The sequence below is a fragment of the Ranitomeya imitator genome, chromosome 1 (assembly GCF_032444005.1).
Source record: "Ranitomeya imitator isolate aRanImi1 chromosome 1, aRanImi1.pri, whole genome shotgun sequence".
In the NCBI taxonomy this organism is placed as follows: Eukaryota; Metazoa; Chordata; class Amphibia; order Anura; family Dendrobatidae; genus Ranitomeya; species Ranitomeya imitator.
The window spans coordinates 574,374,058-574,389,925 of NC_091282.1; the positions used below are offsets into that span (position 1 = coordinate 574,374,058).

Below are 15,868 nucleotides of genomic sequence, written 5' to 3' on the forward strand. Positions count from 1 at the left end.
GTACTTTGTTTCAACAGTCATTCCGTATTGACAGAATCAGGCTTCTCTGAAGGCTCATGCAGACGTCAGAAGAACTTGGTCCAATATCAGACCGCAATGCTCAGACTTGCTGCAGCTCTTCCGACCCGAGCCTCATAGAAATATTTGAAGCTGTCACGCACAGGTGGTAACAGCTGTGGCCAGTCCGTACATTGCGGTCCGATATTGGACTGAGATCCCCAGACTGCATGAGCCCTTAAATTGCCATGCCCCTCCATAAAGATGTAATGAATCAGGGGCCTAAGTATTTTACTAAAGTAATTCTAAAAGTTCCAAAAGATGTGAGACTATAACTTACAATAGGAAGATGGTTTGCTTTTACACAAGAAATACAACCTCCCAGTGAGATAGCCAGACGTTTTGCATTTTACTTCTATGTATCACATAATCTCCCATACACATACAACGTAATACTTGATGAAAGGAAAGGGATATATAGAAACAAGCACATTCTAATAGAAGACAATCCTAGGCAGTAGAACGTGACGCCTTAGGCCGGCGTCACACTAGCGAGTTTTACGGACGTATGAGCGCAGAAAATACGTCCGTAAAACTCACAAAACAAACGGCACAATTATTCTCTATGCCTCAGCTCCTATCTGCCGTATTTTACTGATCAGTATTATACGGCTTTCTACGGCCGTACAAAATCGCAGCATGCTGCGTTTGTCACCGTACTGCACAAGAAATACGCCAATGAAAGTCTATGGAAGCCCCAAAAATACGGATCACACACGGACAAGCAGTGTGACTTGCAAGAAATACGCAGCGGTGTTAGAGAGAAAAGCCGGCAATTCAGTGCGGTGTACAGTAAAATCACACTGACAGCTTACAGTAGAATAGGTAGAATAAATGTGTACACATAGAATAGGTATGTGATATATATATATATATATATATATATATATATATATATATATATATATATATATATATAATATGTGTGTGTGTGTCTCACTGACGTGTATATATATATATATATATATATATATATATATATATATATATATATATATATTAATATTTCTTCCAGCGCTAGATAGCTTTAAGGCCGGTAATTCAATTGCCGGCTTTTGCTATCTCCTTCACTCCATGTTACTTTGATACACTTTTTGCTTTTTACTTATTTACAGCAGAGGTTTTGCTCATTTTTTCCCTTGTAGGGTTCAATCACCTGGAGTGGCGCGGTAGAAGCCGGGCTAGTCTCATCTCTGTCTATAGCCCTGGCCAGATCTTTAAATGATATTTTTTCTGAAAAAATGGGAAGGTTTCATAAGTGTATATACCTGGCTGCAATCATGACAGGTACACTTATAAGTGAATACCACAGCCTGGAGTAGGAATTAAAGGGAAGGGTGCTCTAAGAAGTTCTGACACCATGATCCATGAACACGAAGCAGGGCTGATCTAAGACTGGCTGTTGTGTTGTCTGGTTCTAAAATGATGTGAACAGTTACCATGATCTCTACCCTACACTGTGTGAAGAATTATTAGGCAAGTTGTTTTTTTGGATCACATGATACTTTTTATACATGTTGTCCCACTCCAAGTTGTTCAGGTTTGAGAGCCAACTACCAATTATGTAAATCAGGTGATGTGCATCTCTGTAATGAGGAGGGGTGTTGTCTAATGACATCAAAACCCTATATAAGGTGTGTTTAATTATTAGGCAACTTCCTTTCCTTTGGCAAAATGGGTCAGAAGAGAGATCTGATGGGCTCTGAAAAGTCCAAAATTGTGAGATGTCTTGCAGAGGAACGCAGCAGTCTTGAAATTGCCAAACTTTTGAAGCGCGATCACTGAACAATCAAGCTTTTCATGGCAAATAGCCAACAGGGTCGCAAGAAGCATGTTGGGCAAAAAAGGCACAACATAACTGCCCATGAATTGAGGAAAATCAAGCATGAAGCTGCCAAGATACCATTTGCCACTAGTTGTGCCATATTTCAGAGCTGCAACGTTACTGGAGTAACAAAAAGCACAAGGTGTGCGATACTCAGGGACATGGCCAAGGTAAGGAAGGCTGAAAAACGACCACCTTCGAACAAGAAACATAAGATAAAACGTCAAAACTGGGCCAAGAAATATCTTAAGACTGACTTTTCAAAGGTTTTATGGACTGATGAAATGAGAGTGACTCTTGATGGGCCAGATGGATGGGTCAGAGGCTGGATCAGTAAAGGGCAAAGAGCTCCACTCCGACTCAGACGCCAGCAAGGTGGAGGTGGGGTACTGGTATGGGCTGGTATAATCAAAGATGAACTTGTGGGACCTTTTCAGGTTGCGGATGGAGTGAAGCTCAACTCCCAGACCTACTGCCAGTTTCTGGAAGACAACTTCTTCAAGCAGTGGTACAGGAAGAAGTCGGTATCGTTCAAGAAAAACATGATTTTCATGCAGGACAATGCTCCATCACATGCCTCCAACTACTCCACAGCGTGGCTGGCCAGTAAAGGTCTCAAAGAAGAAAAAATAATGACATGGCCCCCTTGTTCACCTGATCTGAACCCCATAGAGAACCTGTGGTCCCTCATAAAATGTGAGCTCTACAGGGAGGGAAAACAGTCCACATCTCGGAACAGTGTCTGGAAGGCTGTGGTGGCTGCTGCACGCAATGTTGATCGTAAGCAGATCAAGCAACTGACAGAATCTATGGATGGAAGGCTGTTGAGTGACATCATAAAGAAAGGTGGCTATATTGGTCAAAAAAATTTTGGGTTTTGTTTTTGCATGTCAGAAATGTTTATTTCTAAATTTTATGCAGTTATACTGGTTTACCTGGTGAAAATAAACAAGTGAGATGGGAATATATTTGGTTTTTATTAAGTTGCCTAATAATTCTGCACAGTAATAGTTACCTGCACAAACAGATATCCTCCTAAGATAGCCAAATCTAAAAGAAACCCATTCCAACTTCCAAAAATATTAAGCTTTGATATTAATGAGTCTTTTGGGTTGATTGAGAACATAGTTGTTGATCAATAATAAAAATAATCCTCTAAAATACAACTTGAAAAATAATTCTGCACGCAGTGTAGTTAGCACTCAACATACCCTAATCTGTTAACGTGTGTCTCTGGACGTGTTCTGCAGAAATACGCTACTATCATCAGAAAGCTGTCTCCTAGGTCCAGAGAGGGGAAAAGAAGCTCTATACACACAGCAGTTCCATGAGCAGTAAGGGGCACAGTGCCACTTACCTGGTCTGCTACTGCTCAGAGTAAAGTATTACATAGTACATGGCTTCATTTGGAGTATATCTTACCGCTTTGGTTCTCTCCTCATGCACGGGTTTTACAGCCTCCACAGAGTTTATAGTCACCGTTTCACTGCTCTCAATTTTTAGTTGTTCCTCAAATCTTTCCTGCAATTCAGAGACTGTAAACCCCATCTTTGAATAGGAAGGTGGTGGCTCCTGAAAGAGAAACAAAGACGTAGATTCAGACTTGGCATGGGAGAAATACTACCAACTGATCAATGATGTCATGTGGGCGACCTTATAAAAAGAGGAATTGTAATGGTTGACATTTAGGGCACATCCACAGGATATTTTTTCTATGCATGACAGATACCAGTCCTCCCTCCCACATTCAGATGGAGAAAGAATGGGGAGATGGCTGTGCATGTCCGCAACAATAGCAGCAGAGCACACCAGCTCGGCCATTTCCAAAACGGTCATAGAAGGGAATGGACTGTGACATCATCAGCAGGGTCAGGAGTCAGACAAACACCACAAAGGGTATTATGTCCGCAATCACAATGTATATCCATATAAGATGAGGAGCATTCCTTAAAAAGAAAAACACTACTAATCAGGATTTTGTTTCTGGGTCATTTTTATTCGTCCACTGCTCACTTTAGTGTAGAAATCCTTCACCAAAGAGGAGGTGCATACAATCGGAACTTTAGGTGAAGGTACAAAGTTTGGCATGACTTGTCGGATGGCTTTCAGAACCATGTCCCTCTCATCCTCAATATAAGGTAGACCCTGAAAAAGCCCATCAACAGACAACCCATGTTCTTCCATCTGATTCAAGCACCTGAAACAAAACAAAAAAAATGAGTGGAACCATCATATAATTAACAACGTTTCTAAAGGGAGTCTGTCAGCACGAAATGACTGTTCAAACCAAACACAAGCGCCCGCAGACATGGCCGAGCAGTACAGTGCACCTTCCTGTTTACTTGCTTTATCCTCTGGCCCCTTTCTTATAGTGATTCAATATAAAGATGGAGGATTTTGTCGATGCTGTCTTCTGCAGAAAAAAAATCAACTACTAATTTACCGTTTTAGTTTATTTAGGATCAGTAAAGATACAAAAATAGAAATACTAATGGGATAAAAAGGTATATATGAACATATGCGTTTTTGCTCCTGTGACCTTCATCAGACTATAGGTGCATGAGAGTAGTAGTCCATTTTATCAATTAAAATACAATCTTGAAGCTCAAAACAAGGGTCAAAGGTTGAAAAAAAGAATGATTGTGTATAGGATTTAATTATGTACAGTACATATGATTCTTATTCCCTATTTTCTAGTGGATGGGTAATGGGTTGAAAAAATACTTTGGCGCACATTTCACCGTCGCCTGCTTTTCGTCAGGAGGCGAAACTCACGTCGAGATTAATTACGGTACTTCCTGTAGAGATACATGTTAATTAAGGCTATTCATATATGTATGTGGCCACTATGGTGGTATGGTTATGCCTGCATTTAGGATTACTTAATAACTCTGTACTTCTACATATTTGCCCATAGCTATACACCGTACATGGGATTTATGGTACTAAGTAATAATATTTGGAGGCTATCATACCACTATACGTGTTCCCTCCCTGACTCATATCTATTGCACTATAGACCATTTTAGCTTTAGATTTCTACCACCATTTGCATTATTTCATGTTTTAGGGCTTACAGTTTCTGTATTTGAGCCGGAGTCAGACTCGTATACCCTCTACTCTCTTGTGACCTATTGTCACTGTCGTTTTGCATTTTACCAACGAATAACTGATCTCTTTAATAAACTTTGATATTCTTTTATTAATTTGATTGTGTATTTTCGTATGCCACTGTAGGATTGAGCTCTGGCTTTACAGTAGCCACAGGAGAACGGAGATAAGTGAGAAAACTTTATGGGAAGGTGCAAAGAACCGCTTGGCCATTTTATGCTAAAGACTACCTGTAGTAACTGGCCATAATGAAACATGACGTGCCAGTCTGTAGAGACCTGGAGGCTTTTATACCACAATCAGAGAGAACTAGAATACTTTCAGAATTACCGTAGATTATTTTTACCTCTGAATGGCCTTTTGGTTGGACGCAGAGCGGCCCATAGCCTCGAGTGCAGCAGCATAGGATCCCAAATTTGGCTTCAGGGAAGCTTCCTGTAACATTACAAATAAGCGCCCAACTTGAGAAAGCGAGGCCTGTTGAGGTAAAAAATAAAGGAATGAAGGAAGGCTCCTGGTCACCATGTTGTTCTCTCCTCATTGCCATCACGTCACAGCTCCACTGTCCCCATATCAGCCAGCCTCTAGCTCTACTCTAGAAGATTCTTGCCCTCCATTACCTGCACCTTCCAGACTCTTACCTCCTTGGCCCAGGCCTTCATTAGCAGGTTGTACATGGAAATATTCAGCAGACCTCTCCTTAAGGCATGCTGGTGATAAAACTGTAAGCAGCTCTGGGCTCTGCTCATGTCTCCCAGGAATATACAGGTCTCCAAATAACAGTGAATGTTTTGCTGGACTCCTCCATGACGGTTTCCTTCTTTATCCTCCAGTAAGAGCCCACTAGTCTGAGTCACAGCCTTGTCTGCAATCTTCAGGTCTTCGTTGGCAGGTAATGGACACTGGTTTGCACTGTGTTTCTGCAGCTCCGTGGCACTTTTTGTTTTATTCCCCTGTGCCTGGTTGGCCTCCCTCTTGGCTGAAGCCATGCTGGTATACTCCACACCATTCAATGCTTTCTGTTTCTGATGTTTAGCAATCTGTTCATTTTTTAGCTTTTCCATCCAACGTTTGGGAGTCTGAACCGTTTTCTGATTTTCATCCACATTCCCTAACTCTTCGTGTGGAAGCAGCCTCTTACTTTCACATGCCGGCAAATGCTCATCTGCTTGAAGCTGCTGCACTCGAGTCTGCAGAACTTAAAGACACAGACATGTAAGTATGGAGAAGTGCACGAGAACTGCTGGCCAAAACATGGAACAACGTCTTCGCATAGAGGAAATCCCTCCTATACGTGCAATGGTTTGTGCCAAAATTATCTTGTCGGCTGGTAGAGATGCACTGTGCTGATGAACCACTGCACACAGATAATGGAGGGGATCCGATTACACTAAAACAATTTCTCCTAGCAAAGTCACGCTACATATACATACAGTGGGTACGGAAAGTATTCATACCCTTTAAATGTTTCACTTTTGTTTCATTGCAGCCATTTGGTAAATTCAAAAAAGTTCATTTTCTTTCTCAATGTACACTCTGCACACCATCTTGACTAAAAAAACAGAAATGTAGAAATTTTTGCAAATTTAATAAAAAAGAAAATACTGAAATATCACATGGTCATAAGTATTCAGACCCTTTGCTCAGACACTCATATTTAAGTCACATGCTGTCCATTTCCTTGAGATGGTTCTACTCCTTCATTGGAGCCCAGCTGTGTTTAATTAAACGGATAGCACTTGATTTGGAAAGGCACCTACCTGTCTATATAAGACCTCACAGCTCACAGTGCATGTCAGACCAAATGAGAATCATGAGGTTAAAGGAACTGGCCAAGGCGCTCAGAGACAGAATTGTGGAAAGGCACAGACCTGGCCAAGGTTACAACAGAATTTCGGCAACAAGTACCTTGTTCTTTAGGTACTGCGCACCATGGCAGTTTCTTGGTGCTTCCGGTGTGTCTTTATGTATGTATGTATGCCTATGGACTTTTTTCTTCAGCTCATATATCCTTGGCCTTTCCTCCTGTCAGCATTGAAAAGCACTCACTTTAAATGGACATTTCTGGCTTTTTTTCCCCTCCTGTCAGCAGTGGTGAGCATTAAGCTAGAATAGATTTTTTGATGTGCACACTTTTCTGTGTTTTGTGACCTCCATACCATGCCATTCTAAACTCAGTTTACTGACTTGTAACCCATTAATGTAGGGGCCGACAGGGTCACATTCTTGACAGGTCAGTTTTGATGTTTGAACTGCATTACTGCACTAGAAATATGAAAAATGAGAGCTTTTAGCGCACAAAAATGGCCAATTTTATGTGTACCTCGTAGCCACGTTAAGGCATCTCTCTTATACGAGGTCCTACGCTTGACCTACCTCACTGAGAATAAACGTCTCCATCTGAATGGGTACATGTAAAAACCTCTTCTTGGACTCAAATTCTCTCTCTATGTGGAGGGGTATTGAATTCCTAGCTTCAGGTGTTTTAATTATAGTAGGTCCAATACCCCTCCACATAGAGAGAGAATTTGAGTCCAAGAAGAGGTTTTTACATGTACCCATTCAGATGGAGACGTTTATTCTCAGCGAGGTAGGTCAAGCGTAGGACCTCGTATAAGAGAGATGCCTTAACGTGGCTACGAGGTACACATAAAATTGGCCATTTTTGTGCGCTAAAAGCTCTCATTTTTCATATTTCTAGTGCAGTAATGCAGTTCAAATTTCGTTTTTTCAAGTTTGCATGTTTTGGCGCTGCAGTGTGCTGCCCTATTTATTTAACTATATACGAGTTGGCGACTCTGGGTTCAGCACCTGTTCACACTCAGTCTATGTTTGGATGTGCAGGTCAGGTTTTTGAAAAGTTTTGATGTTTGGTCATGGTTGCTATGAATTATTAGTCATGAATTATTCTCACAAACTTTTGTAATCTATTGATTTGTGATTCTATCATAGCTTATTACCGTAATTGCCAGTTTTGTACTGTTGATTCAATATACGGTTATGAAAACTTTTAGGCCCCTTTCACACAGTTGTTTGTGATCCGTCACAATCCGTAAAATTTTGAATAAAACGGATCCAGCGACTGATGCTGCCGGATCCCTTTATTTCTTCTCAAAGACTTGTATTAGCGACGGATGGCTTCACGTTTTATCCGTCGTTCGCCGGATCCGTCGAAAATTGTTAGTCCGGCGACAACAGACAAAGTAACGTTTTTTGTCTCCGTCGAAAAAACGGACAGCGACAGATCCGTCATTTGTTAGAATGGAAGCCTATGGGCGCCGGATCCGTAAAATGACAGAATCCAGCGACGGATTCCATTTTTTGTTAACTAAGCATGCTCCGATTTTTTTTTAGGATCCATTAGCCAGCCCCCTTAGTCGGATCTGTTGCATCAGTTTTTCACAATCTGCGACAGATCCGTTTTTTTCAAAATTCGACGGTTTGCCACTGATGGCAAAAAACTGATGTGTGAAAGGGGCCTTAATATTGAGGGGTGCAGGTTGACCGCCATGATGTATTTTTTTTTTTAATTGTTTTTATGTTTGTGGAATTGTATGTTCTAATGTCCAAATAAAGCTATATATTTTATTATTGTTATAATGATCTGAGTATTGAAACAGGTGTACACGCCCATTTGTGTCTGGTCTTTTTTGCCTTGATTCACGTCATATTTTCAGGCATGGTGTGGCACCCTGCTACACAGATTGGCACTCAGACTAATGGAGGTGCACCCTATTTTCTCTCCTCAGTGCAAGACATATGAAAGCCCGCATAGATTTTGCTAAAAAAAAAAAAAAAAAAAAAAAACACACACAACACATGAAGGATTCCTAGACTATGGGAAATATGATTCTCTGGTCTGATGAGACGAAGATGGACCTTTTTGGTGATAATACTAAGCAGTATGTGTGGAGAAAACCAGGCACTGCTCATCACCTGCCCAGTACAATCCCAACAGTGAAACATGGTGGTGGCAGCATCATGCTATGAGGGTGTTTCACACCTGCAAGGACAGGACTGGTTGTCATTGAAGGAAACATGAATGCGGCCAAGTACAGAGATATCCTTGATTAAAACCTCTCCCAGAGTGCTTTGGACCTCAGACTTGACCGAAGGTTCACAGAATATAGAATGAGGCTGCATGCTCTACTTTTATTCCAGTATGAAAAAGCACTTAAAACATCCAAAACAAAATATTATGCACGGAGAGATAGAGCTGGAATGATTTTAGCTAGGAGAATAAAAAAAAAGGGAGATAAGAAATAGGATTGCATACTTGAATAAACCTGATGGGAAAAAAAGTACTAAATCCAATCAACATCGCTAAAGAATTTAGGCGATTTTACTATTCACTATACAACCTAAAAGAGGATCCTCATACAGTTAAGACTAATCCACAGGAAATTAGTAACTTCCTAGAAAGTATCTCGCTCCCCAAATTATCGGCAGCTCAACCAAGTGACCTAAATACTCCCCTATCATTGAAATAGAACATATAATCCGTTCTACTAAAAGATCCTCTGCTCCAGGCCTGGATGGATTTTCTAACAGCTATCATCATTGTTTCTTCAAAACTTTAGCTCCTTACCTCCTAAAAGCTTTTAATTTTTGGAAATGTAGTTTTTCAATAAGCCATGAAAACCTGGAGCCAGTAATCGCAACCATTCTTAACCCCTTCATGACCCAGCCTATTTTGACCTTAAAGACCTTGCCGTTTTTTGCAATTCTGACCAGTATCCCTTTATGAGGTAATAACTCAGGAACGCTTCAACGGATCCTAGCGGTTCTGAGATTGTTTTTTCGTGACATATTGGGCTTCATGTTAGTGGTAAATTTAGGTCAATAAATTCTGCGTTTATTTGTGATAAAAACGGAAATTTGGCGAAAATTTTGAAAATTTCGCAATTTTCACATTTTGAATTTTTATTCTGTTAAACCAGAGAGATATGTGACACAAAATAGTTAATAAATAACATTTCCCACATGTTTACTTTACATCAGCACAATTTTGGAAACAAAATTTTTTTTTGTTAGGAAGTTATAAGGGTTAAAATTTGACCAGCGATTTGTCATTTTTACAACGAAATTTACAAAACCATTTTTTTTAGGGACCACCTCACATTTGAAGTCAGTTTGAGGGGTCTATATGGCTGAAAATACCCAAAAGTGACACCATTCTAAAAACTGCACTCCTCAAGGTACTCAAAACCACATTCAAGAAGTTTATTAACCCTTCAGGTGCTTCACAGCAGCAGAAGCAACATGGAAGGAAAAAATGAACATTTAACTTTTTAGTCACAAAAATTATCTTTTAGCAACAATTTTTTTATTTTCCCAATGGTAAAAGGAGAAACTGAACCACGAAAGTTGTTGTCCAATTTGTCCTGAGTACGCTGATACCTCATATGTGGGGGTAAACCACTGTTTGGGCGCACGGCAGGGCTTGGAAGGGAAGGAGCGCCATTTGACTTTTTGAATCAAAAATTGGCTCCACTCTTTAGCGGACACCATGTCACGTTTGGAGAGCCCCCGTGTGCCTAAAAATTGGAGCTCCCCCACAAGTGACCCCATTTTGGAAACTAGACGCCCCAGGGAACTTATCTAGATGCATAGTAAGCACTTTGAACCCCCAGGTGCTTCACAAATTAATCCGTAAAAATGAAAAAGTACTTTTTTTTCACAAAAAAATTCTTTTAGCCTCAATTTTTTCATTTTCACATGGGCAACAGGATAAAATGGATCCTAAAATGTGTTGGGCAATTTCTCCTGAGTACACCAATACCTCACATGTGGGGGTAAACCACTGTTTGGGCACATGGTAAGGCTCGGAAGGGAAGGAGCGCCATTTGACTTTTTGAATGAAAAATTATTTCCATCGTTAGCGGACACCATGTCGCGTTTGGAGAGCTCCTGTGTGCCTAAACATTGGCGCTCCCCCACAAGTGACCCCATTTTGGAAACTAGACCCCCCAAGGAACTTATTTAGATGCCTAGTGAGCACTTTAAACCCTCAGGTGCTTCACAAATTGATCTGTAAAAATGAAAAAGTACTTTTTTTTCACAAAAAAATTCTTTTCGCCTCAATTTTTTCATTTTCACATGGGCAGTAGGGTAAAATGGATCATAAAATTTGTTGGGCAATTTCTCCCGAGTACGTCGATACCTCATATGTGGGGGTAAACCACTGTTTGGGCACTCGGCAGGGCTCGGAAGGGAAGGCGCGCCATTTGACTTTTTGAATGGAAAATTAGCTCCAATTGTTAGCGGACACCATGTCGCGTTTGGAGAGCCCCTGTGTGCCTAAACATTGGAGCTCCCCCACAAGTGACCCCATTTTGGAAACTAGACCCCCCAAGGAACTTATCTAGATGCATATTGAGCACTTTAAACCCCCAGGTGCTTCACAGAAGTTTATAACGCAGAGCCATGAAAATAAAAAATAATTTTTCTTTCCTCAAAAATGATTTTTTAGCCTGGAATTTCCTATTTTGCCAAGGATAATAGGAGAAATTGGACCCCAAATATTGTTGTCCTGTTTGTCCTGAGTACGCAGATACCCAATATGTGGGGGTAAACCACTGTTTGGGCGCACGGCAGGGCTCGGAAGGGATGGCACGCCATTTGGCTTTTTAAATGGAAAATTAGCTCCAATCATTAGCGGACACCATGTCACGTTTGGAGAGCCCCTGTGTGCCTAAACATTGGAGATCCCCCAGAAATGACACCATTTTGGAAACTAGACCCCCAAAGGAACTAATCTAGATGTGTGGTGAGGACTTTGAACCCCCAAGTGCTTCACAGAAGTTTATAACGCAGAGCCATGAAAAAAAAAAAAAAATTATTTTCTCAAAAATGATCTTTTAGCCTGCAATTTTTTATTTTCCCAAGGGTAACAGGAGAAATTTGACCCCAAAAGTTGTTGTCCAGTTTCTCCTGAGTACGCTGATACCCCATATGTGGGGGTAAATCACTGTTTGGGCACATGCCGGGGCTCGGAAGTGAAGTAGTGACGTTTTGAAATGCAGACTTTGATGGAATGCTCTGTGGGCGTCACGTTGCGTTTGCAGAGCCACTGATGTGGCTTACCAGTAGAAACCCCCCACAAGTGACCGCATTTTGGAAACTAGACCCCGAAAGGAACTTATCTAGATGTGTGGTGAGCACTTTGAACCCCCAAGCGCTTCATAGAAGTTTATAATGCAGAGCCGTGAAAATAATAAATACGTTTTCTTTCCTCAAAAATAATTATTTAGCCCAGAATTTTTTAATTTTCCCAAGGGTAACAGGAGAAATTTGACCCCAATATTTGTTGTCCAGTTTCTCCTGAGTACGCTGATACCCCATGAGTGGGGGTAAACCACTGTTTGGGCACACGTCGGGGCTCAGAAGGGAAGTAGTGACTTTTGAAATGCAGACTTTGATGGAATGGTCTGCGGGTGTCACGTTGCGTTTGCAGAGCCCCTGGTGTGCCTAAACAGTAGAAACCCCCACAAGTGACCCCATTTTAGAAATTAGACCCCCCAAGGAACTTATCTAGATATGTGGTGAGCACTTTGAACCCCCAAGTGCTTCACAGACGTTTACAACGCAGAGCCGTGAAAATAAAAAATCATTTTTCTTTCCTCAAAAATTATGTTTTAGCAAGCATTTTTTTTGATTCACAAGGGTAACAGGAGAAATTGGACCCCAGTAATTGTTGCGCAGTTTGTCCTGAGTATGCTGGTACCCCATATGTGGGGGTAAACCACTGTTTGGGCACACGTCAGGGCTCAGAAGTGAGGGAGCACCATTTGACTTTTTGAATACGAGATTGGCTGGAATCAATGGTGGCGCCATGTTGCGTTTGGAGACCCCTGATGTGCCTAAACAGTGGTAACCCCTCAATTCTACCTCCAACACTAACCCCAACACACCCCTAACCCTAATCCCAACTGTAGCCATAACCCTAAACACAACCCTAACCGCAACACACCCCTAACCACAACCCTAACCCCAACACACCCCTAACCATAACCACAACCCTAATTCCAACCCTAAGGCTATGTGCCCACGTTGCGGATTCGTGTGAGATATTTTCGCACCATTTTTGAAAAATCCGCGGGTAAAAGGCACTGCGTTTTACCTGCGGATTTTCCGCGGATTTCCAGTGTTTTTTGTGCGGATTTCACCTGCGGATTCCTATTGAGGAACAGGTGTAAAACGCTGCGGAATCCGCACAAAGAATTGACATGCTGCGGAAAATACAACGCAGCGTTTCCGCGTGGTATTTTCTGCACCATGGGCACAGCGGATTTGGTTTCCATATGTTTACATGGTACTGTAAACCTGATGGAACACTGCTGCGAATCCGCAGCCAAATCCGCACCGTGTGCACATAGCCTAATTCTAAAGGTATGTGCACACGCTGCGGAAAACGCTGCGGATCCGCAGCAGTTTCCCATGAGTTTACAGTTCAATGTAAACCTACGGGAAACAAAAATCGCTGTGCCCATGCTGCGGAAAAACTGCACGGAAACGCAGCGGTTTACATTCCGCAGCATGTCACTTCTTTGTGCGGATTCCGCAGCGGTTTTACAACTGCTCAAATAGAAAATCGCAGTTGTAAAACCGCAGTGAAATGCGGAGAAAAACCGCGGTAAATCCGCCATAAATCCGCAGCGGTTTAGCACTGCGGATTTATCAAATCCGCAGCGGAAAAATCCGCAGAGGACCAGAATACGTGTGCACATACCGAAACCCTAACCCTAGCCCTAACCCTAACCCTACCCCTAGCCCTAACCCTACCCCTACCCCTACCCCTAGCCCTAACCCTAGCCCTAACCCTACCCCTACCCCTAACCCTACCCCTAACCCTACCCCTAACCCTAACCCTAACCCTAACCCTATTCTAACATTAGTGGAAAAAAAAAAATTTCTTTATTTTTTTATTGTCCCTACCTATGGGGGTGACAAAGGGGGGGGGGGGTCATTTATTATTTTTTTTATTTTGATCACTGAGATATAATCTATCTCAGTGATCAAAATGCACTTTGGAACGAATCTGCCGGCCGGCAGATTCGGCGGGCGCACTGCGCATGCGCCCGCCATTTTGGAAGATGGCGGCGCCCAGGGAGAAGACGGACGGGACCCCGGCTGGATCGGTAAGTATGATGGGGTGGGGGGGGACCACGGGGGGGGATCGGAGCACGGGGGGGGGAATCGGAGTGCGGGAGGGGTGGAACGGAGCACGGGGGGCGTGGAACGGAGCACGGGGGGGCTGGAACGGAGCACGGGGGGTGGAACGGAGCACCGGGGGGGGTGGATCGGAGTGCAGGGGGGGTGATTGGAGCACGGGGGGGTGATTGGAGCACGGGGGGAGCGGACAAGAGCACGGGGGGGAGCGGAGCACTGGACGGAGGGGAGCCGGAGCAGTGTACCGGCCAGATCGGAGGGCTGGGGGGGCGATCGGAGGGGTGGGGTGGGGGCACACTAGTATTTCCAGCCATGGCCGATGATATTTCAGCATCGGCCATGGCTGGATTGTAATATTTCACCCGTTATAATGGGTGAAATATTACAAATCGCTCTGATTGGCAGTTTCACTTTCAACAGCCAATCAGAGCGATCGTAGCCACGAGGGGGTGAAGCCACCCCCCCTGGGCTAAACTACCACTCCCCCTGTCCCTGCACATCGGGTGAAATGGGAGTTAACCCTTTCACCCGATCTGCAGGGACGCGATCTTTCCATGACGCCGCATAGGCGTCATGGGTCGGATTGGCACCGACTTTCATGACGCCTACGTGGCGTCAAAGGTCGGGAAGGGGTTAAACCAGGGAAACCCCCGAACACTCCAGGTATTTTCAGGCCTATCTCCTTAATCAACTGTGATCTCAAAATATTCTCTAAAATCCTGGCAGCCAGAATGTCAGTGCTTTCCTCTCTGATGGTACCTGACCAGGTTGGGTTTGTCTCTGGGAGACAAGCCAAGGACAGGACTAGAAGAGTGATAGATTTTTTGGAGATAATGGAGACTAGTAAACTCCCTAGTGTACTGCTGTCTCTTGATGCCGAGAAGGTGTTTGACAGAGTGCATTGGGGTTATATGGGAGTGGTTCTGGATAAGTTTGGATTTGTGGGAGATATTAAAAAGGCTATATTGGCCCTACGCTCTAATCAGAACGCGGTGGCGAGTGCATCTTGCTTCACCTCAGACCTGTTTGTGATGTCTAAAGGCATTTTAGATATGCAGGGGCAGGTCTGCCCTCTTTCGCCCGTTATCTTTGCTTTTCTAATGGAGCTGCTGGCAGAGGCTCTTAGAACTAATCCAAGCATACATGGACTCCGTGTGGGAGATATAGACCATGTGGTGGGATTGTATGCAAATGATGTGATATTATCTCTCACCGGCGTGGAGGAGTTCCTGGTGGGTGTCATGGACACCCTAAAGCATTCTCCAGAATCTCATATTACAAATTAAATGCCACAAAGTTTATCATATTCCCCATAAATATTACGCCTTTGGTAATTATAGCATATTAGAGCATTTTCCCTTTAAGTGGGAGGAAGTCAGATTTACATATTTTGGAATCAAAATTACAAAATTTGGAAATCTAATTAAGTTGAACTGTGAATCACTGATTTCGGAGGTTTGTGGAGACTTTGAGAGGCAGACCCTTCTCCCACTGTCATGGGTTGCCAGACTACAAATGGTAAAAATGATGTTGCTGCCTAAGATTACCTACTTGTATAGATGTCTCCCCCTCAAATTCCCATCTAGACGGATAGGGCTCCTACAATACCTATTGCGTAAGTTTATTTGGAAAAACAAACAACCAAGGGTGGCGATCGGGGCTCTGCATTTCCAAAATTCCCGTGGTGGCATGGGAGTACCAAAT

General features: G+C 42.9%; 1 protein-coding gene across 2 annotated transcripts in view; it reads right to left on the reverse strand.

Annotated features, from left to right (window-relative positions):
- Positions 1-15,868, reverse strand: part of POLRMT (RNA polymerase mitochondrial) — a 126,748-nt gene that overhangs the window by 89,626 nt on the left and 21,254 nt on the right. For both annotated transcript variants that reach the window (XM_069767830.1, XM_069767829.1), the window contains exons 3-6: positions 5,635-6,191; positions 5,340-5,470; positions 3,896-4,079; positions 3,305-3,454 (exon numbers count right to left, since the gene is read on the reverse strand). In XM_069767830.1, the coding sequence (XP_069623931.1) occupies positions 3,305-3,454; positions 3,896-4,079; positions 5,340-5,470; positions 5,635-6,191 (1,022 nt within the window). The remainder of the gene's footprint in view (positions 1-3,304; positions 3,455-3,895; positions 4,080-5,339; positions 5,471-5,634; positions 6,192-15,868) is intronic.